Source organism: Cavia porcellus, unplaced genomic scaffold (genome assembly GCF_034190915.1).
Source record: "Cavia porcellus strain 051 isolate PalLab524CR breed Dunkin Hartley unplaced genomic scaffold, mCavPor4.1 scaffold_6, whole genome shotgun sequence".
Taxonomy (NCBI): domain Eukaryota; kingdom Metazoa; phylum Chordata; class Mammalia; order Rodentia; family Caviidae; genus Cavia; species Cavia porcellus.
This window is the reverse complement of record NW_026947489.1, coordinates 84,550,539-84,574,293: the sequence shown is the minus strand read 5'-3', so window position 1 is coordinate 84,574,293 and position 23,755 is coordinate 84,550,539. Positions and strand designations below refer to the sequence as shown.

The 23,755-nt window shown below is 36.9% G+C and overlaps 1 protein-coding gene across 1 annotated transcript in view; it reads left to right on the top strand.

The window, feature by feature from the left end:
• Ankfn1 (ankyrin repeat and fibronectin type III domain containing 1) overlaps positions 1-23,755 on the top strand; it is a 390,235-nt gene that overhangs the window by 324,119 nt on the left and 42,361 nt on the right. The window contains exons 11-15 of the mRNA XM_013149456.3: positions 5,425-5,524; positions 5,820-5,952; positions 6,437-6,553; positions 12,705-12,920; positions 21,109-21,275. Coding sequence (XP_013004910.3) covers positions 5,425-5,524; positions 5,820-5,952; positions 6,437-6,553; positions 12,705-12,920; positions 21,109-21,275 — 733 coding nt within the window. The remainder of the gene's footprint in view (positions 1-5,424; positions 5,525-5,819; positions 5,953-6,436; positions 6,554-12,704; positions 12,921-21,108; positions 21,276-23,755) is intronic.

The window sequence follows — 23,755 nt, the reverse complement described above, 5'->3', positions numbered from 1 at the left end:
TTGCAAGACAGTAATGCTTTTCTAATGAATGACTCATTAGGAGATGTAAACAAGTATCTAAGCAGCTTGAGAAGGAAACCCAAGTGGGATTTTCATTCCCAGATCTCTACGAAGACTTTATCTAAGCCTGCTTTACCCAAGCGTTGATGTTCTACTCTTGACTAAAGGACCCAGGCAGGCCCCACTTAACCAGGCTGGGCTCCTTTCTCTTCTGTCTCCCCACCATTCCCTTACCCATGGAATCCTGTATGTAAGCAAGGGTAATAAAGCAATTAGACAGATAATGCTTTGCAATTCAAAAACTGCCTCATGTTTGGTCCTTATCTGCGGGGAAAAGGGGAAACTGAACATGAGAATGGGGGATTTTAAAAAATATTTTTCCTGAGGGTTCAGATGCTTTCCCTGTTACTACTGAATTGCTGTATAGTAATTGGGAAATGACTGTCTAGCCCATCTAATTATTTCTATAGTTTCCATTCAACTCCTGTCATGTGTGTGCTTTTCCCCACAGAAATTTAAATGTACACACAATGTTAAGGAAGGTTTAAGTGAAGCTTAAAAAGGAGGAACATGTTTATATTGAAATGCACTCCAGACACTTAAACAATAACCAAAGTATGTTCCAAAGAACACAGTTCTTTAAGATGTTCAGCTGCAAATGGGTCTCTTGTCAGTAAGTTTAGGAAACACTGCATTCTTGGAAATGTAAAAACAGAAAAACTAGACTACTAACTGACTCAGACACAGTCAATTTCTGTAGCCGTATAAAATTTTCATAGAATTAGTATTCCAAGGCACATACTTTGGGAAATCCTGACATTATTATATGTCAAAATAAAATAAATTACTTCACACATAAAACAGAAGTGGTTCTAAAATGAATTAATGGAACTCTTAAGTTTAAAAAGATAAAGATAACATAAGTATTTTTTACAGAAAACTATAAAAGTGTTCTTTAAAATATTCAACTACAATAAGCCAGGCATGTTGGTTTATGCCTATAATCTCAGCTACTCAGGAAACTGAGGCAAAAAAATCACAAGTTCAAGGCCAACTTGTACAATTTAATGACTTAGCAAGCCCCTGTCTCAAAATAAAAAATGTCTGAGAACACAGTTCAGTACTCTCTTGGTTCAGTGTCACTAGTATCAAATAAATAAATGAATAACTGCATTATAATGTGATTTATTGAAAACATAACCCTTTACAAACTTTATAATTAGAGAAATCAAGTAAGTGTTTAAAATCTCATTTCTACTATTTATTAACTGTATGTCCTTGGGAAAAGTTCATCTGTCAGCTACAACTTCTTCACCAAAAAAAGAAAAAAATCAGGATAAACATATCTAACTAGTTTGGTGTCAGGAACCACAACAATAACAAAACTTTGCTGTTTTCTGGTTTCTTAAAATTTTCTTTTCTTTCTTTTTTTTTTTTTTCAATGGAGTGCTGGATATCTCTATAATTTTGTTCAGATGACTGCAGAACCCGGAAAAGTTGCTGCTATTGGTGCATATAACATACTGTTATTGGAATATAAATATAAATAATTTGAATTTTTGGAAACTTTGTGTTTTCAAGTTTTCATTGACTGTGTTGAGTTGGTATTGAAGAAATTAACAACCATATTGGTCTAAAAACACTAAACTTAATTTTTTCCCATTTGTACAGGCATAACACACTATATTAAGTAGGTAAAGTCTTATCTACTGGATTTGGTTACAGAGACTAGTATTCTCTAAATAATAAAAAAATATCTCTTAACTTGTAATGTTGTCATGTGGATTAAATTAGACAATGTATTACACTTTCCTGACTCATTATAAGCCCTTGAAAGCCCTAGCTTATTTTTCTTCCAGATGAGGATTTGGGCCAATTTCTGTTCTCAGTGCTCTGCTAGAATACTCTAGACTTACAGTGTAATCAATGATTCCATGGAATAGATATTATAGTCTAAATACAGAAAGGAAAATAAAATATCTCTTCTTTCACCAAAACCCTACGTAGGTGATATCAAAATCCATATAAATATCTGCATATTTGCTAAAGAACTTGCCATGGCTTTTGACATACTCAGTACTGGGATGACAACTTAAGGGAAATGTTAACAAACTTTATTATTTACACCATGTATGCCCTTGACATAATGAATTCTAAAGCCAGTTGTTTTCACCAAAATAGTGTACTATAGGAGTGAATTTAGACTACTATCCTATTATTCAGCTTGCAAAATAACATCAACGGAAACCATCCTCTTACGTGTCAAGTGCTAGACATACCATTATGAATAAAACAAACTCCCTATGCTCTAAGCACTTATTATGCAATTGTAAGAATCTCCAATCTCCTCTCTACTATCTTTTTTCAGCTTTCTATCAATGTGCATTGACAGATACATTATGTGTTGTTTCAATTCCACCTTCTTGAGTAACCCTGTCATGGCACCTCTGCCTTGCTCCATGAAGACAGGTAACTGCTTCCTTCATGCCGTGAGCAGCTGTCACCCCGAGATTGTCTTTCACCACAATATTAAAGATTCTTTATATCTTTCCCCAATATTGGTGATCTTTTTTTGTACCTCATGTCTTCTTTCTTGGGTTAGTCCCTGATCATGGTGGAGTCTTCCTCAAATAGCTTCCAGGTGGGTACACAGGAATTTATTTTTGGTCACATTATACGTCTAAAGAGATATTATTTTACTTAACATTCATTCATGGTCTGGACAAGCAAAGAATTCTCAGTGGAAAAAATTTTCTTTCAGATTTCAAGGGTGTTGCTTGATGTCTTCTAGCTTTTACTGCAGAGAAGTCAAATGCCATTTTGATTCCAGAAGTTCTATTTCTCTTTTTCTCTCTCCCCCACCCCTCCCTCTCTGGGAGGTTTTCAGTTTTCTTTTTACATACAATATTCTAAAAATTCTCTGTGCTATATTCTCTGGTGTCTGTTTTACTGGGTACTTGGCAAGAATGCATACCCTTTCACTGTGAAACATTTTAAAAATTATTTCTTTATTCTTTTCCTCTCTTCTAATAAATCCTTATTATTCAGATGTTTGAAAACTTACTAGTCCTTTATCTTTTTTTCCTGTTCCTTCCATTTTCCATCTTCATGTCCTTTTATTCCACTTACTTGGAGATTCATCAATTATATTTTCTGTCTTCCACTGGGTTTTTAAGTTTTGCTAACATTTTAAATTCTCAATGCTCCCTCCATTCTATGAGTGGTTCTTTTGATGTCAAGTGCTTTTTAGAATAATGAAATATCTTAATTCTCCAAATACTGATACACTTTTAATTTTATTTTGTATAGTCTTTCCTCTATGTTTTTTTTTTTTTTTCTGCTTGTTTTGGCCTTTGTATTTCACATTTGACGTCCTCACATGCCTGGCCACCCTTAGATGTTGTCTCAGATTTAGGAGAAATTGACAGCCACTGGGGATCCCTGTGCACATGGACAAAGCAATTTACCGGCCTTCCTACACAATGAACTGGAACTAGCACTTAATCAGGAAGTCTCCAACGTTAGAATATTTGGGTGTATTCTCTGAGGTTAGGCAAATTCTTCGTGGCAATTTTTTCTGGTATCCTTTGAGTATGTAAGTTTGGCTATCAGTGTTTGGAGAACCCAACAGGAAAATGTTATGAGTGGAAACTTTCATTTAGTCCATGCCTTTTTGATACAGAACTATCACCACCATTATCCCATTTCCTGTTGTACCTGTTATTTTCCTATTTCCCACTACAGAATTCAGTTGCTGTTGGTGGTGGTTTATATCGTGGTGTGTTGTTTTGTTTTGCTTTATTTGGAAAGTCTTGTTTTGGTTTTAGATTTTAGTTGGTTTTGCATTTATTTATGTTTCCCAGAGAATAAGCCCTTAGCTTTCTTCTAGAGTGGGGACGCAGTACAATAGGGGGGAAACCATGAAATATGCCTTTTTAAATTGTTTCAATAAATCTTTCAAATTTTAGCTCCACCTACAACCTTCAGTTCCAGAAGCCCATGGTGCCCATGGGCTGAATCAGACTACTACTCAGTTTTATTTACTGCTGTGTTAGGCTTCATCTTTCTCAAGTCTGCTAAATTCATCTGTCCATTTGCTTTCCAGCTACCAAAATTTACTTTGTTTCTGTCTTCTTCCCTATCGATTTGTCTTTATAGATTTATGTTGTTTCTTCTTTTCCCTTAACATCTTCTCTGGTTTGAGTCAGGTTTAGGGAGAGAATGATACACAGTGAACATGTTTACTATGTAACAGTTAACCAGAAGTCCCACCAGCATCATTTTCAAGCAGCCAAACTCATCTTGAAATCAGGAAAAAAAATCTGCTTTTTCTTTTTTCCAGGAATAATCATTACCAGCACAAATGTGAAACTGGCATGAGTGCGTGTGTCTTGTCAGCTATTCTTATAGAATCACAGGCAGCATTCCAGTGGGCCTCAGCCATGGGCCACCTGCCCAGGTTTCTATACCTAAACAGCAGCTCTCAGCCCCAGTGGCAAGACTGTCTAAAGTTTCGAGAGGACACCAGCGACTTCAAATTCTCTTCATGACACAGAATGTTAAGAGTTGAAATCAGTGATCATCCAGTCCAGCTCCACTGGTTAGAGAGGCTATGACAGGAGTCTAGGAATTCTACTACTTTTATTAATGAGAGTTCCAGGTTATAAACAGAAGAGCTGAATAGGAGCAAGGGATGACCCTACAGAGGGTCTACATAGTACTCTCTGCACTAGTAAAAACATTCACTGAACAAATGTCTCAGATTTTCCTGACTTTGCAAATTTGAACAACCTATTTCGTTTCTGTCTCAGTTTCTTTTCTGAATAATAAGCATGATAATCATATTATCCCCACAAGTATATTTGGAAGCCAACGTATATACTTCAGAATACCAGTAGTGGTTGTACAAAGTGATATGATGATATTGGTGGGGTTTTCTTCTCTTATCCCTCATGCTTCAGACTTTCTATAATGTGCTTGTATTAATTTTATAATGAAAAGAACTTAATAGAATATGTATACCCACCAGGGGAACTTGGCACCATTGGTAACTATGTGACTGCTAAAAGGCAATCTAGGGATGGGAGAGGAAGGCAAAAAACATGCTTCCATTTAGTTTTTACCCTTTTGTATAAATTACTCAATCTAACAGCATTGATAAAACACCTGTTCCACTTGGAATTATTAATATTACTCGTCAACTTCTTTGATAAGTTGTTCATTAATTGAATTAATCCCTGGAATCTTAAGATAAAAGAGCTTTCATAGCAATGATGGAGCTGAATCTAACATGAATCTGCTGAGTAACACTGAGGGGACAAAGCTAGGAAGGCAGGAAGAAAGGAAACAAGGAAGGAAAGAGAAAGGAATAGAAGTATTGACCTGTCAAATAAAATTTATATTGTATTTGTTTTTCTGTTCTAGAAAGTTCAAAATTACAAACCACAGGCCGTAAACAGTCAGTATCAAGAAGCCTGAAACACCTATTCCATTCCTCAAACAAGTTTGTGAAGACCTTAAAACGGTGGGTCCTATAAAATTGTTCCAGGAAGTGTTAATCTCTCAGGAATAAGTTAGTTTTGATTCTGAGTAAAAGCCTAGTAGAAATTTCTTTTTTTATCAAAGAAATAAATCCTAAGATTCTAGGCAAGACAGGAACTTCTCTGAATTCTAGCCAGTGAACTTGTGATAGACAGCAAGAAAATGTACCTAGGTATATTTTAAATTTTTATTTTTCATGTCCAAAAATTAAAGTTTTTTTTTCTCCAGGACTCAAGTTTGGAAGAAGAAATTTTTAAATTTTGCTTTATTTTTTCTAGGGGACTCTACATAGCTGTTATATTTTATTACAAAGATAATATGTTAGTCACGAATGAAGATCAAATACCCATCGTTGAGGTGGATGACTCTCACCCTAGTTCCATTATGCAAGACTTTCTGTGGTTCACAAAGGTATACTGAATTCTGATTTCATTTTTCCTCACTTCACAACCATCTTCATGCACATAAATCTATAAAATCTTAATTGAGGGGTTTGTAGTGGTTAACATTTTGGAGTGGAAGTAAATTATCTCAATGTCCCTTTAAACCCTAATGTGTCCTGTCTTTACACACAAACACACACACACACACCTCAGGATAGTGTCTATACTACATTTTTAAAGAAAGAAGCTTGCTTCCTGTCAGATTGTGTCTCCAGTATTCTGAATTATGGGATCATTTGGCAAAGACTAAAATGTGGATCTGACTGTTTCATTAACATTCAGATCTTTTTCCAATTGGACAGAGATCAAAAAGTTGTTTCGCGTGTATCTGAAAATGGACTAGAGAACAAACATCGGGGGTCAAGTTTCCTTCTCCCTGCTTTGCTTTGATGCCACAACCTAAATCATGCACTGGCTTGGACAATGATATGACCTTGTGACTTCTTTTGCAGCTGTCCTGTATGTGGGAAGACATAAGGTGGCTAAGGCAAAGTGTACCTATCTCAATGTCCTCATCCACGGTGCTGCAAACTCGGCAGAAGATGCTTGCTGCGACAGCCCAGCTACAGGTGAGGGACCAGACCCTGGAGTTTTTGTTTTTGGTTTTGAACTTGAAAAATTCTGTGGCCAGTCCTACCTGAAAAGGCAAAGAGTGAGATCTTTCCTCTTCAGATCTCTAGTCACATGAAAGCTTCTTGAATGGTCTGAACTGCACATCTACTCATGGAGAATTTGTGCCTTTGGCATGAACAGGAGTGAGGAGACTCAAGCTGTAGATTACACTAATCAAAAATCTTAGTTCTCTTTCAGAGCCTCAGCTCCATCATTTGCAAAATAACAGAAGTTTGATTAGGTCACCTGTAAGACCCTAGCAGCTGTATGAGCAAGAGAGCATCTATGAGCATGTAGAGGAGACAGAGACCAGCAGATATCTAAAGGAGTTCTTGATAACACATAGGAATTAATGTACTTTTTTAGCTTACTTACAAAAACTGAAAAAACCAACTCTTAAAAATGGTACCTCTAATTCTGTATTTATTCATCTTTCCATTTTATCAATCAAATCAAATCAAGTGTCTAAGCCCTATAGGAATCTATGTAGGTTGTACAGTTCTTTCTAGAAATGGCACTAATTACCAACCAAGCTCTTCTGGGTTTTTCTGTCATTGTTTTGTGGTATGGCCTTAATTTGTGTATATTAGCACAGAAAAACATGTTACATGAAGTTAGGGTCCTTAAGAGATCATTTAACCTTTACCTGTGATATATACTTAAATTGTGTTGGCAGTTACATCAACCCTAAAAGTTCGTAAGAATAAATGTAATCTTCATTTGACCAGGCCATATCAAGAGCCTAAAGAAATTTTAGGAAGAAAAACACAATTCCAAACACTTTAGCAGTGGGGGGAGGGTCTTTTCTTATTCTCAATAACATTCACTTTTATATTCAACTTTATAATTTTATATTCTTTATCTTTAAAAAAAAGGCCCTCACAAAATTTGTTTCCATCCCTGCCGATGATGTCAGACTCACTAAACCCAGCGGACAAAATTAAGTCCTCTTTGCATGCAACACCATTTGATAAATATGTCCTATTCTCCTTTTCCCAACCAGTACATTTTTTGCCTTTCGTAATTCCACCCACTCCTGGTTTTCTTCTAACTTTTTAGTCTGTCTTTCTGAAGCTCTCTTGCTAGCTCACATGATATTTTCTTTTTGTTGTTGTTGTTTTTGTTGTTCATCTTGTCTTCTTGAGTCTTGAGACTTCATTATGTCTTCTAACTTTTTAGTCTGTCTTTCTGAAGCTCTCTTGCTAGCTCACATATTTTCTTTTTGTTGTTGTTGCTGTTGTTCATTTTGTCTTCTTGAGACATCTTGTCTCACTATGAAGTTTAGGTTGGCTTGGTCTCACTTTGTAACCCAGGCTGGCCTCTAATTCACAGTGATCCTCCTGCCTCAGTCTCTCCAGTACTGGGATTACAGGCAGCACCACCACGTCTGGCCTCATATACTATTTTCTGTACACAACTGTCTTCTTCTACCTCTTCGCCTTCTTAACTCCTACATATCCTTCTGGTTTCAGCTTAATTTTTACACTTCTTCAAGAGGCCTTTCTTTGATTTCTGGATTTGCTGAATCATTCCCATGGCACCTTGTAATCTTCATTCCGGACAATGATCATAACCCCATTAATTAATAACTTTATTAGTATCTACATAGCAACCCATTTGGACTGTGAGTTCTCGAGTTCAAGAAATATAACTGTCTTGGGTACCACTCTATCCCCAGTGTCTGGTATGTGCATGATCTTCTGTAGTTACAGTTTGGATAAATAAGTGTATTTGTCAATCTAACTCCAAGCACCCTCCCAAAAATCACACTTGAGGAAAACTGCCTGACTGAATAGTAAAAGTGTTCACAAAAATGTGCCTTACTCTAGCTACAACCTAGATATTTGTCCAGCCCTGCACAATAATAATAATCTAATGGACATCACCTTTTACAGAGCCTTCACGGAAAGCTTTATTGCTATTAGGCATTGTGTTCCCTCCTCCATGCTTTTATTTGCCTAGTTAAATAATAGGGGTTACTTTCATCTTTTTGCTGGACAATTTGGTATGTAAACTGTTTGCTGGTCTCCATAATTAAAATTCCTACGAATGTTGAAGGCATCTAGAGGGTATGTGATAAGATACAGTGAAAAACTTCGGAAAATGAATGGGCCAGCATTTTAGCTCAGTGGCAAAAGCACCTGCCTTGCAAGCATGCAGTCCATGAAGTTCAATCTCCCATACAAAAAAAGAAAAAAAGAAAAAATGAATTTGAAAATTGGTATATACTTGACACTTTAGGTCACTATACTAAGCTTTAGTTTTTAAAACTGTTCTAAAGAAAGTAAAGATGCACCATGTGGAACCTGACTGGCACCAATCATCCATAAATTCCATTGCTTTGTCTATGGTATAGTTCATTCTACATTGTTCTTTCCTATCTTACTATTACTCCCTGATTTTTTTAGTTATATTAACACCCCCAATTTCATTCTCCCATGGTCCCTCTCAACACTCTCCAACCCCATTCTCCATACTTCTGCCAGAGTAACCAACCTAAAACATCTTACTAGGGCATCTCTAGACTTAAGACTTTTTAATTAGTAGCCCAGATATTTTACTATACACATAAGACTGTACCATAATCTTTCTCTCCTTTCTGTGTGCCCATAGCACACTGACTTATCATCCTTCATCACAGTATATACCAACAATTACAATACTCTTTGTTTTTTGGGTTCTAGTCTGTAACAGGTTCCTCCTTAAAATAGCAAGGAGTAAATAATAATAGTGCAATAACTACTTTCATTCATTTAACAGATTAGGTTGGAAACACTATGCTAAGTGATTTACAAACTTTGTCTCATTTTCTTTACCATAACCAAATGTGAATGTACTATTATTACTGATACTCCATTTCTGTGCCTCATAAAACTGAAGCATAGGAAAGTTAGTGTCCATTCACACAAACAGAAATTAGCATAGTATACGTTCAAATCTGGATCTGTATCATTCCTACATTTTTCCCAATACTTCAGTCTATTATAATGTTAATTTATAAAACGTAGACAAAATTTTTAAATAAATTACCCTCAATGTAGTTTTTGAAAATAGAAGTCAATTCTGCTGCATGGGTAGAGTATTTAAATTGGCACTCAAATTTATGTGAAAAAAGGTAAAGTATTAATTAATTAATTAAAATTTGCTAGGCAGAAAGAGACACAAGTATCTGTTAGCATTTGAAGTTAAAAAATTAAAATGAGAAAGCCTCTAAGGGACACCAAGACCCCACCCTGTTTTCTTTCTCTCAGGGAAAATAGCAGAAGCCTCTTCTTAGGAAGAGAGTGTATGTTCTCACAGTAAGAGGTATCTAAACTGGTTTTCCTCAAAGACAGTAATAATCTGGCAGTGTAGATTGTATTGTCCTAAACTTTCCTCTTCCATTAGTTTTTAGGAACTAGTATTAATGAGTGAGAACTAGATAGCAACTCACAAACTGTGGTGTTTTTTGTTTTTTGTTTTTTTTTCCTTTTTTCACAAGAAAAACCTTTTCTCAAAATTTCACTCTTCTTTTGTAGGCCTTCACATCTCAATTTTGGATCTCTTTCAACTTCCCATGTAACCACAAACTCAGTAAAACTCTCAAAAAGACTGCCTCTGTCAGAGACTGACTTACAGTTTTATGATTATGCTCTGGTGATAAGCTAGATGCAATCCTGTTCCCCTCTAGGGGAATCTTATAACTCTCTACCTTGTAGGTTCACCAGTGGGCCCAGACCACCTAACCTGATTACACAGCATGATAGGTATTATCATAATCTATTTTTCCTTTATGATTCTTTAGAACCTTGAATTTGCCCTCTTGGAACATGACTGCAATTTATTTTCATAAGACTATTCTGTTTTTCCATTGTGTTTCCCCAAAAGCTAGCTGGCAATTTGATATCAATGAAAAATTTCAGGATGACTTTAGTGCTTTGTTGTTAAGCTCATCTGAAAGATGACAGTGAACCAATGACAATAACTATTTAATGAGATGAACACCTCAATGTATACCATCAGCCTTGGTTCAAAGTGGGTCATATTTTCCAGTGTCCTAATGAAATATAGCATGTCCATTTGGTCAACAAAGAACTGTATGTGACAAGCACCATATAAAGGATTCATGGACACAGATTTAAAAAAAATCATGATCTTGTGATATGTGCAGCAATTTTACGCAACGAAGTCAAAGACTGAAGAAAGAATTCTGTACAATAAACAATAAGGAAGTCTGGTGAAGACGGTAAAGTCTTCCCAGAAGAAGTAAAATCTGAAACAGGATCTTTAAAATGAGGAGGTGTAAATCCAAGAGAGCTTTCAGTTATAGCAGAAAGCAAAGTCCATGGGCCCATACTGTAGCAGGTTTAGGAGACTGCAAAAAAAACCACTTTCGCACATATTATTTAAACCGCCAAACACTCCAAGACAGTGATGGTGAACCTTTTAGAGCTTTCAGTGGTAACAAAGAGCCCACAACACCAAGCATGTGTGCCACAGGTGTGCCACCACTTCTTCCATAGTAAAAATTAGCATAAGGGATGAGTGAGTGAGCTGTAAGGATCTTTAATTTAGGATGGTGAAACTCAGGACCAGAGAGGGTAAACAGTCAGTCCAACATTTAATGAATGGCAGCCAGCCCTGAAATATAACACCAGTACAGTAATGCTGCAATGGTAGTGGTGTGCTACAGCCAGCTTGTACTGGCTCAAGAGAGTCAACTCTTAAATATTCACAAAGTTTGAAAGCTTTTTGTCAAAGCCTAGGTAGCTTAAATCAACTATGGCAAGGATATTTACACCATAGAGATTGGTGTATGTGAATGTACTACAGATTGGATATCTCCCCTCCTTTTTTTTTTTTTTGTTGTTGTTTGTTTTGTTATGTTTTGTTAGCCATTTTACCAGTACAATGCTGCTTATTAGTAAACTGCCTCTATATAAAATTACAGTACCATGAAGGCCAGGACTAAAAACCTTAACCAAACCAACTCTATTATTTAGAATCACTTATTAGAAAGGGAAAACTCTGAGTTCTTAAGCCATTTTTTAAAGTAATAATACTGCCAAATGAATTGTTATAATACATCCATAATTATTTAGAAAATCCCTTTCTCATTATGTCTGACTTTTGTGAGGAAGAATAAAAGGCTTAAAACATGGTCCCCACCTGCAAGTGAGAATGCCAGTGCTTTTTGGACATACTAATACTGACCAGTTGGCTAATTTATTTTGGGTCAACCTTGCCACTTTTACAAATTTCAGTTATGCTTTTTGCTCTCATGCTAGCAGATCACCTCATCATCATGTACGTTAGCTCACAAAAATACAACCTCTGAGATGATTTATAATTTAAAAAAAAAAAACAAAACAGATATTTGAAGCAAGAGAAAACTGTACCCTCGTCATGCAGTGTTCCAGGTTAGAAATCTTTAAACGCTGCGTTTCTGTTAAAGTCCTCCTTATTTTGCCTAACATTCACTTGCCGCTGCCTCCATTTAGCGTGCTGTTCTTCCTTTCCTACATTTTTAAGGTATTGTCCACCTCAGCTGACCTCCTTTCTAAGCAATTTAACCAACTTTTAAATAAACAGAAGTCCCTGAAGTGCAGATAAGTCAAACCAGGCCAATCTCCCAATTAAAGTATCTTGAAGGGAATGCAGTCACTTGGGGACCTGTACAATGTGCTACATTGTCAATTCACCGCTTCATTCTGAAGAACTCCACCTCATACTAGCTTACTGTAGATCCTCTGAAAACTCCGCAAGTCGCATATTTGAAATATCAGGCATTTTTCTTAAAAGCATCTGGGATTCTCTTCAAGTACTGGTAACTGAGGTTTATGTGCTGGTGTGTCTATGTGGGTAAGAGATATTTACAGATATTGAATTTGCTTAAAAAGACATGATTTTTGTGCTTTTTGCAATAATCTTCACAGGCTCATGGTGAAGACATTTCCTTTAAGTTTCTGTTAAGTGTTTTCCTATGATGCCACATGTTCTAGGTAAATCTGACCAAGCATATAGCTTCTCAAAAGTCATACAGTTATTCAAAATACAATTATTTTGTCATTGTTATATTGTTTTGCTTTTACAATATCATTTCAGCTACCATTATCTATTTGTTTCTAGAATTTACTTGGAACGCACAACTTGGGAAGAGTTTACTATGAGCCCATTAAAGACCGGCATGGAAATATGCTTATAGTCACTATCAGAGAGGTAGAGATGCTTTATTCTTTTTTTAATGGCAAATGGATGCAGATCTCAAAGCTGCAAAGCCAGAGGAAGTCTCTGTCAACACCTGAGGAGCCAACAGCCTTAGACATTTTACTGATAACCATCCAGGTATGTAGTGTTTTTCTTCTGATGTATTTGAAATTCCAAACACAATTATGGAGGCTCTCATAAAATATATCAAGAGCCATTTATATGTGCAGCAATAGAACAGAGAGAGTCCTGAGATAGGTCATTACTTGTATTCCACATATAGGAAACTTATTTTTATTTATCCCTCTCTAGATCTGAAACCCATCAAGCAGTACACTGTTCTGGCCAATAAGGCATTAAGAAACATTGAAACAAACAGTTGAGTAAGGGATCTGTAGAGTGAAAGACAACAATAATACATTATAGTGTGGCAGATGTATACTTACTTGGTGTGTATGATGCTTTGAACAAAAACAGTCTTACACATGTTTACTATTGCTCATTCTTTCTAATACTCTCTTGAAACAGACATGCATGATTAATTTCATTTTAGGAATGAAATAACAGGGGCTCAAAGATGCTAGCGGGCACAGAGCTATATACACCAGCAAACTTAGTGAAGCTTATAAAGTTTCAATGTCTTTCAGCTCTGCATTTGAATGAGACCTTTTGAGTCTCTGACTGGTACTCCAGCAATTTTTCACTGATATTTTGTATTCTTTTTCTCAAAGAAGGAACCAAAATTTGTAGTAGCTTTGATCACTAAAAACATGGAATGTGTCCCATAGGCACACAGCTACAAATGGACAGAACAGAGATTTCAACCCAGGTTTACTGACTAGACACAGGCTTTTTTTCTGCTTTATAACATCTAGAGTAGGAGTTACTATTTTAGTGAATGAAAGATGGGAAAATAAATAAAGGATGAAAGATTCACCTGAATACTTGAATAGCCACCAAAGTTCAAATACCAAGCAGCTTAGATGCAGATTCGCGGCCCGGATGGCAGCATGGAGCCCAAGTTCATGACCACTCCTGAGTGCACACGGTGCTGGCTGCCAGGCTGCCTGATGCATTTCTGTATCAGCATAGGCTTCAAGCTGTTTCCTTTGCTTTCTTGTTTAAAACATTGGGAAGGGTAGCTGCATAAAAAAAATAGCTGTCAGAAACATCTGCCACACTCAACCCCATGCAACCAATGGCGTATATCTTCAAAACAACCCATCTGGAATAGCAAGCAAGGAAGGACCCAGCCTCACATCAACAAGCCAAATCCCAGCCTCAGTCTCATGAGCCATTCATTCATGGTCACCTTAAACAGCTAACTTACTTTCTAACTTAATTTCATTCCCAAGTAAGGGTTGCCTAGTACAATAATCTCACCTGTTCATTACTTGCACTGGACCAAACCAGGACAAAGTCCAACACAGCAAAGGTAAGGTAAACGGTCAAAGCCAATACTTCTGGATTTGATTTTGTTGAATTTGGGTTCATAACAAATTGGTAAGAGTATATGGGTATGTATGAAGGAGGTGGGGGCAGGGAACACAGACACATTTGTACCTCCCCTCTTCACCTTTTATAACCGAGTGCTAAAAGAAACATTAAAAAATCATAATTGAGCTTTAACAGGGTGACTAATACACTAATCCCCCATAGGGATAAACTAGGGTCTGGGCTACCTTTGCTCCTAGGAACACACCACAAGCCCCAGCATGATATAATACCTGGTTTTTCCTAGACTTATGACATTAAAAATGTGTTACAGGTGCAGAGAAATTCCAACCTGGTGAAAGGTTGTTAGAGAAGGAGACCAAAAATAGAGGCGGGATCAGGTTTCCACACAGATCCAAGTGGAAAATTTACCCCTGCTGACTGGCACATTCTTACTTGATGTCATTCCCAACCACCCCCTCACTCCCTTCTCTTTCCCCCACTTTTTCTCTCTGCCTTCTGTGTAGGTCTTATGCTGGAGAGGAAATGGGGGCTAAAATTCCATAACTGGTATCTAATTCATCCTCCAGGGGATGGACTGTCCCACTGTCAGGTCTAGGCTCCACTAAGGGGACACAAAGGTTGACACAAGTCTTGATGGAGGCCCAAAGTGGACTGAGTAATTCTCACAGTGACAGGCCACAGATCATTGTCTCTCCTCAGCAATGACTACCAGGCACTTGTTCACTGGAAAGCTGGGGTTTTTCTTGCTACTCCATAACACACTCAGGGTGCCACTCAGGAATCAGGCTGACTAGGATATTATTCTTGACCCCACCCGTTCTGTTACATGACCAGAGCAAGTTACTGGACTTCTCACCCCTTGAATCACCTCCTCTAAAAAAAAAAAAGAAAATCCTACATTCAATGAATTAGAATACAAAGCCTTAGAAAAGTAACACAGTAAATGCTAGTGATTTTTATTATATCCTCCTCAGGACACACTCAGCACATGTCTTCTTCCCCACTCTCTAGCACACCTCTGGTACTGTCCCATTCATTCCTGGAATTTCATCACTTCATCTTTTTCCGAACAGTTAAAAGAAGCTATATAAAAGCTACACGATGCACAATGGGTTCTCAAAAATAGATTTTCAAAATTCCCATAATTAATCTCTTAAGCTGCAGGGCTCCAGGTAAGCTTCACTACCCAGCTCTCTTAATTTTCTCTCTTAAAATCCCAGACCTTCAAAACTGTCCCCTCTAATGTATTGAGGAAGGACAAATTCGTTTCATGCTTACCTGGAAAGAGAGACAGTAAGGACAAATTAGAGTCCCTCTAAGCAAGCTAGTTGTCAATAAGACTATTTCCAATTTTTAAAAAGTTCCTCTTATGTGCTGGGTTATTCTAAACATGATCTTCAAGGATCAATTTAGAAACTGGACAACTACATATGAAGTTTCCTCTGAAAATTAATCGCTCACCTGTATACTTACATTCTAATCTGTAACCCTTTGTCATATCTATGATATAATTTGATTCAAAATCTAATGGGACTGAGTAATTCTTTCGATCTGATTTGCAGATGAGGCCATAGATTTCAAGTAGGTACATAGCCAAAGTTATCAGCCAAACACAGCATAAGGACTAGGGCTCACATATTCTGGCACCTAGCATAGTGCCTTTCTCACTCTACTATGTTGTTTAATGCACTCTGCCTTCACACTTTCTGCCCTTTCTTAGAAGTCTGTCCTAGGGAAGCTGTGTTTCATCTTGTCTTTTTTCTCCTTCCATCCCTGCTTCTTTTTCTTTTTCTCCTCGGTCAGTATTTGCTACCTCAAGGTACCCCATACTTTTTAATACTCCAGGTACCCAGGACCTATTATATCTTCTGCCTTTCTCTTCCTGTGCTTTCCTACTGTATGTCCAAGTAGTATCTAACACAGGTATCAAAATGATCAAATCAGAAAGATTAATGGGTATGAGCTAACTGGCCTGGATTTAAGAAACACTTGGGTTCATACAAAAATTTGTTTACCACTATTCACAAAAGTATTATCCACAAAAGTCAAAGAGCATTAACCACCTTAATGTCCAATAGCTGATGAACTGGTAAACAAAATGTAATATAGCCAGGCAATGGAATATTATTCAGCCATAAAAACGAATGAAGCATGACCCATGCTGTGTGAATGAACCTTGAAAATATTATGCCAAGTGAAAGTAGACACAAAGTATAGACTATTACATGATTCCACTTATACGCTATATTCATAGTAAGCAAATCAATGTAGATGAAAAGTAGTGATTTTAGGGGCAAGGAAAGAGAGATTAGAGAATACCAACTACTGAACGTGGGGTTTCTACAATGAAAATGTTCTGGAATTTAACAAAGAAGTAGTAGCACGGTCTTATAAGAATACTAAATATTGTTGAAATGTTTCCCACTCTTAAAACAGAAATTTGAAATCCCAGAGGTTAGGGTAAAATCTCCTTAATTTTAAATGTAAAAAAAATCCAGAAAATTTAAATTATTTATAGTCTATATAATCTTGGTCCCACAAAAACTACAGGCCACCTTTGCTCCAGCTTCCATACCTTATCCACCAAAATAAAAGCCCTACAGTTATTGTAAAAGTAATGATTTATTTTTCCTTTAACAAACTCTTAGGATATCAGGTCAATGGAGAGAAGCTCACACACCTTTCCTGATCACTGCATGGCTTTTTCTTTCCGAGACCCAGCCCCACAGCCCACACCTCTGTGCCTTTCATTTTGTATTTAATAAACACTTTTTCAACACTCACTAAGTTCCAGGCACTCTTCTAGGTGTTATAGGAAAAACAAATGAATAAGTCAAGGTCCTTGCTCTCAAGGAGCTCAGTCACGGGAAGGAGACAGTCTTATAAACAAATCAAGGTAATACAAGGCAGAATTAAACCAGAGCCTGATAGCAGTACAAACGGTGTACTATGGGAGCACTCACAAAGCGGCTATTAATTCTGCCTGGAAATATCAGGAAAGGCATTACAGAAGAGTTGGCATTTGGCTGAGCCATGAAGATAAGTTTATCAGGTGGAGCAAGAAAAGGGAGTAAAGAAGGAATTCAGTAGAGCCCCTAGTATAGACACAAGGCAGAAATTGATCTTGCTCTCCCGTAGGTCCACATAGATTTTACACACTCTTCTTATGACCCTCATTATGTTGGGGTAGGAAAACTGGCTTACATGTTCCTCCAACACACTGAAATGTCAAGTTTCTTAAGGGAAAGAGCGTGTCTTATTCATTTTGGGTTCATTAATAACCTACCATAATCCCTGACATACAGTATGTGCTCAATAATTGTTGAACATGAGTGAATTCATGAACCAACAATCACAAAAGGGAGATAAGAGTGTGTATTATGCCAATGCTACGGCAGGAGACAGGGCCCTAAGAGGGCTATAATGGAAGGCAGAAGCTAGAAATGTGGGTTGGAGGTTAAATCAGATACTCAATTTGGTTTTACAAAGACTTTCTAGTGTATTTTAACATATATGAAGAAGACAGCTCCTTTATTTTCCATACATTCTGCAGGCTCCAAAAGCATTCTATTGAAGGATAAAAATGACTATGTAAAGGCAAAAAACACATAGTAGATACTAATAGTCTTTAAAAAAAAAAAAAAACTGAATGAAAGAGTAAGCAACTCCACCCTAGAATGGTGCTGTTTTTATATAACTACAGTATGCTCCTGACTCACATTCTATTTGTGGTCAGTCCCGACCCCCACATGTTTTTCTCTTACAACCTTACCCATCCGATATTTGTACTCTTGGGTTTGAATCTTTACAAGCATATTTTCTTATTAAGTTTCAACCCCAGTTATGATAGACTTATTTTTCCAATGCATTGGGTCATAGTTTTATTATTATTTTCCAGAAAATCAAAACCACACCAAATTTGAGGCCCACAAACTTGATACACACATTCTTGATTTTCTTTGTCCAAAATGTCAATAAGCAAGCAGAACAGAGGGGCCCTTGAACAATCCCTACCGCACCATCACTCAGTCTGTCTACTAGCTCCATACCATCTCTATCTCCCACAAATCTTCATCCTCAGATATTCAGCTTGCTAAATATGGCCAACACTGTACTTTATCTAGTGAAACACGACCCTAGAGACTTCTCCCTAGTGAATGGATCCTATTTTATTGCTGTTAGAACTTAAAGGTATTTGTATCATTTGTTCTTCATAAAACCTCACTGATTCTTAAATGTCTCAGGATTTCTTGGGTGACTGCAAACTAATCAGATACTTAGTTCTTTCTGATTTTTCCCAAAGATCAATAAATTGGATGTCTTTAATTACTAGAGTCATCTTGTGCATCTCACCTTTCTGTTCCAAAGACAGGCATATATGTCCTTCCCTAGTCTTTAGGGACTTTCCCAGTTCTCCACAACTTCTAAAAAATAATGACCCAGGGTCTATAGACACATCTGCTTGTTCAGCAAGTACCCCTAGGGTACATATCATCAGATTCTGCTGATCTGAATGCTATTTTTCCTTCCCACTTTAACCATATCTCTCCCTTTGGCTAATTTTTCATTTCCCAAAACACTACCTTGATAAACTTCTTCCAGTCAACTACTACTAAATGATCTGTTCTAAAGAGACATAATAGAAGATATTAATAAACCCAGTCTAAACCATCCTAGTATTAGTAAGAATTCCTTCCTGACTGAGCATAAGAAAAAATGTGTTTGAAAGTTAAGATTATGCTTTTCTAAACATAGTAGTTATTCTATTTTCCTCCCAATTGTGACATCTCTTAATTTGTTCCTCTTCTGCAATCCCGTATTATGTTTTAGAGACCTGACCTGATTTCTTAATGGTGTATACTTATCTTATAAACTAGTTACAGTACTGGATACTAAGGAAACAAAGCAATAAAAAAAAAACCCACTATCTCATTAATCTCACAGTCTGGTGAAAGCAGACTTTAGTGATACAGCACTTGACTAGTATGCATGCACAAGGCTCTGGGTTTACTTCTCAAAATCTATGCTTCCCAGAAATAGAGGGAAAAAAAAAACTATAAGTACTCTTTTCCAGTGCATGCCTACATTGTCTCTGCATTGATTTCAATATACTAGGATCATCTCTCAGTTCCCGTAAGAGTAGGAATCACATCGTGTTTTCTCACAGCATCCAGCACATCACAGGAACTCAGTATATGTCTGGTAAAGGATGAGAGAGAGAAAAAAATATACAATAGTGTATGTTAGGTGCTGTTGATGGTTAATTGTACAGAGGAGGGATCACTCCTTCAAAGCACCACTCCTCCAGTAGTCGAGAAGGGCCTATACTTTTCTGTACAGAATTCTATACAAGTTTAAATTTTGTTTTTTTCACTTCTTGCCTTTCCTACAGTTGTAGTGGTAGATTATTTTTATTTCATTCTTTTAAAATACGTATATTACTTTTAATTTAAAAATTATATCTGTAAACATTTGTGAATTACAAAATGTTTGACATACATACATAATGTAGATTAAGTCGAGTTATTATATCCAACACTTCATTTATCTAGTTATAGTGTTTCATTGAAATTTACGTACTTTACCTTGTCTAAAAACCAAGCTAAACTAGCCTAACAGAAAGCCCTCTTTTATAATCTGTGACCTGATTTTTCACTGCTTTGTTTCCCACACTCTTCTGCACAAAGTTTAGAAAGTCTTACTTCCTAATACAGGGGTGGGGAGGAACAGACTGTGTTTTCTAATGATTCATTGTCTGAGATCCTACACTTGTATAGGGAAACAAGAGTCATAACCCAGATAGTTCGTTAGAGAAGTGATCACATGTAAAACAAGATCTGGTCAAACATCTCTAGCTGACACTTTCACGGTTCCAACAACTCGACTCAGTCTCCACAACATGTGAAACATTTTGATGTAACAAACTAATGCAATTTCAATGCAAATTCACTATAAGGCAAGCTTTCAACTATTGTAAAGATACAGAATTTTGAAAAGTTGATGGAAATGAGGTACAAACCCAATTAGCTCACATGTAGAGCCATTGAGTATCTAGAAGCAGTAGACCAATTAATGATTAAAGAACACAAAATGAACAATTAATTTATTAGGACATTTGAATACCAAAAATTTTAATATCCCATGGAAAAAATATGAAGCTTTAGACACTGTTGTAAATTACTGTCATTATTGTAAAAGTCAAATATAAAGAGTATCACTTTGGCTATCATATAGTTTAGTCAAAAAATAAGCCAAAAAAATCAATGCTTGATTCTCTTTTTATTCTCAGATTTGGTTTATAACTGCAATTTGCTAATAATGTAAAATGAAACTCTTCAGGTTAGCTTTTTAAGATGAAGAATCAAACTTTTTTCCTACTATGGAATTTTTCTTCATTTAAATGGCTTCATTTAAAAATGGACTTTCTTTTTTAATTATCTTGAAATCACAACATTTCCTGTAATGGTTGTGTTAGGTTTTACACTGGCAAATGTATGTTTTCTCCCAGCTAACCAGTAAGCCCTCCTGGGAGAAAAATTAAGAATTCCGCCATTCTTTATTATCTGCTTCTACTACGACCAGTCTATTCCCTATCATGACACACACACACCTACCCTTGGCACAGAAATCTGGGACAAATAAGTTTGCAGAATATATTAACAACTGATTGCCTGACTTGAAGGAGACTTCTGCTGAAGATTAAACTAGCTGCCACACCAACACCTGCCCAGCATTCATGGTGTTACCCAAGGTTACTCACCTAATTAGTCACAGGTCCTTTCACTCAGAACAAGCCTGCCTTGGGAAGGAAAAAGTCTTAAGACTATCTTTCTATCTTTTTTTTTTCTTTCTGTGTTTTACCCTATAGGATATTCTTTCCTACAACAAAAGGAGTCACCAGCGTCTCTCTCCTGGACTTTATCTAGGTTACCTAAAGTTATGTAGCTCTGTGGATCAAATCAAAGTTCTTGTAACGCAGAAGTTACCCAACATTCTCTGCCACATGAAGATTCGTGAAAACAGTAACATTTCCAAGTAAGTAGTCATGAGTTGAGACCTTCTTTGTGATGAACTGTGTGTGGCTGACGGGGCCGACTGATGTGATATGCCCAAAGATTTGTTGTGGTTTCTACAGTGAGATGTCTCATGGCATGCTGGAGTAGTGGCACACTCGGATAAGGAGACCTGTCACTGTTGGTTAGGTGGGAGGAGTGGGCCATTTCTTCTCCATCTCCTTTGCATTATTCATGGAGCGATCCCTGAAGCTCAGCTGGTTACTATACATCAATGGTTGCAATAACTTTTTCCAATCTTTTCTTCACAATTCAGGACAGCCACCTTCTTGTTGCTCTTTGTTTTTAACATTATCTGTTGGGAATTTGATTTTAAAGGACCTCTCCTAGTACTTTTATTCTTCTTATTCTTAACCCTGTGGCCTAAAGATCTAACATGTTTCCTGCATCTCTTATGGTTTTGGAAGAAAAGAAGTACAAGGTCTGAGCTTCTGCAAAGTCACTCTATGCCCTGGCATTTGGCGAATTATCTTGTTAGCTCTGGGGACATTGCCTAATCATGTCAATCTGACTCAACTTTACAACTAACCCTAATAGCAGGTCTCTGGAAGTCTACTATAATGAACTGACTTGTGTTCATTGTGGGCAGAAAAAGACAAGAAATATATAATAAAAAAAAGTCTCCAATATCTTTAAGCTTCAAAGAGTACAAACTAGATCCCAAAATTCTGGTTAAGACTTACAGACTTGCTTAACCAAACAAATCTCCAATTTAGCTGTTTAAAACCTAGTCCTCACAGTGGCAAAACTTTATCAACTATAACGTCTCACAAAGTTTACTATGTAAGTTTTACTTGATGACAATGGAAGAGATGATGAACTTGAAGAACTCACTGACCACTATAATCCTCTTCTTTCACTTACAGAACTACACCTGGGCTGTAAGTCTGCCATCTGGTGGTCACTTTGACAATCAACATCTAAGTCCTTCCCCAAAGGTTACCTGGCTCATTCGTGGGCTGACTCAGCAATGGTCATTTTCATCCATTTCTAGATTCTGCCCTTCAGTAGTTAGGCCAACTAGTTTTCCTTCGCCAGTGATCCAAGGTTCATTTTACCAAAGATTCCAGTAGCCTCCACTCTGCCAATTCCATCTCCTCCATCTTCATACCTAAACTGACAAGTTAGTGCTAAGTGTTCCAAGGTATTCTTACGGTAACTTATTTTCTGACTTTATTACAGACCTTATTCTAGTAATGTTGTCCTTTAGGTTTGTGTATATTTATGCTAATCGAAAACTTCATTTAGTTTAGCATCAGTGATAGGTAGTTCTTAGGTAAGTTTGCAAAGATTTCAATTATGTATGAAACCACAAATATGTTCAGATTGCAGACTTAATTCTGATTTTTTCTTTTATTGAGATCAAGGATAAATTTTTGTCTTATCATGTGTGAGGCTTGAAATCAAATACATCTTAAAAATGGGAACTTTCCTGATAGTAATTAAGTTTTTATTACTGTTGCTTTATTTTTGTTTCATAAAAAGTTCATGTCACAATCAATTTGATTTTCGAACACACAATTGTAGACTAGACTGGTATGACCCTTTGACAGCTTTGAGGATTTCCACAGGGAGAGAACACATGCCAGTGTCTCTCCTCTTTCCATCCCTCAAGAGGAGGGCTTTTCTCTCCTTTCTAGCCTAGAGCACATTGCTGCTCCCTGCAGAGTTGAAGGAGCAACTGAGCCAACTGAATGTGTTTAGAGGTTTGTGCTAAAATACCTGTGGAAACAATGTTGCCCAAAAGGCATTTACCTTGATCCTTTCAAGCTCCTTTTGAAGAACAGCCTGTGTGGAGCAAACCAGATGTGTTTTCCTCCCACCACCATTCTTTCCCCTTCCTTTCTGCATGATGACATTTGGAAAAGTTCGTTAGGAAGGACTTCAGAGCATGCAGAAAGAAGACACAGATGACTGATCTATGAAGAGGATGGAGGCAGTGATGTGTGTCCCCTGGTTCCTTTTATTGGAATTGTCTGCTGTTCTTGTTTATGATTCTCCTCAAGTTTTTTGGAAGAGGAAAGAAACCAAAATAGTCCCCATGATTACAACAGGCCAGGGTTGAAATCTGCTATGTGGTTTGTTCCTGAGTTGGACCAGAGTCTGGTGGTTACCCAAATGCAGAATTAACCAGCAAATGCCTCTGCGGTAAAATGTAGGCTCTCAGAACCTAACAGAGGATCCTAGGGAAAGGAAAATGAAGACAGTCCAGAAATTATTACAAAATATTTGAAAGCTTCAATCTCAAAACCTGATTCATACAAATTAATATTGTTTTTCTGAGTCATGTGTGGTCTGATAGGTAAACTAAGTTTAATTTAGAAAGACCTCATTTTAAACTCTATCTGGGTAGTAAAAAGTTCAAATTTTATGAAATACATTGAATTTTAAATCACCAACAATTGGTTATCCAGGTTCTGGACATATACACTAAGAAAGGTC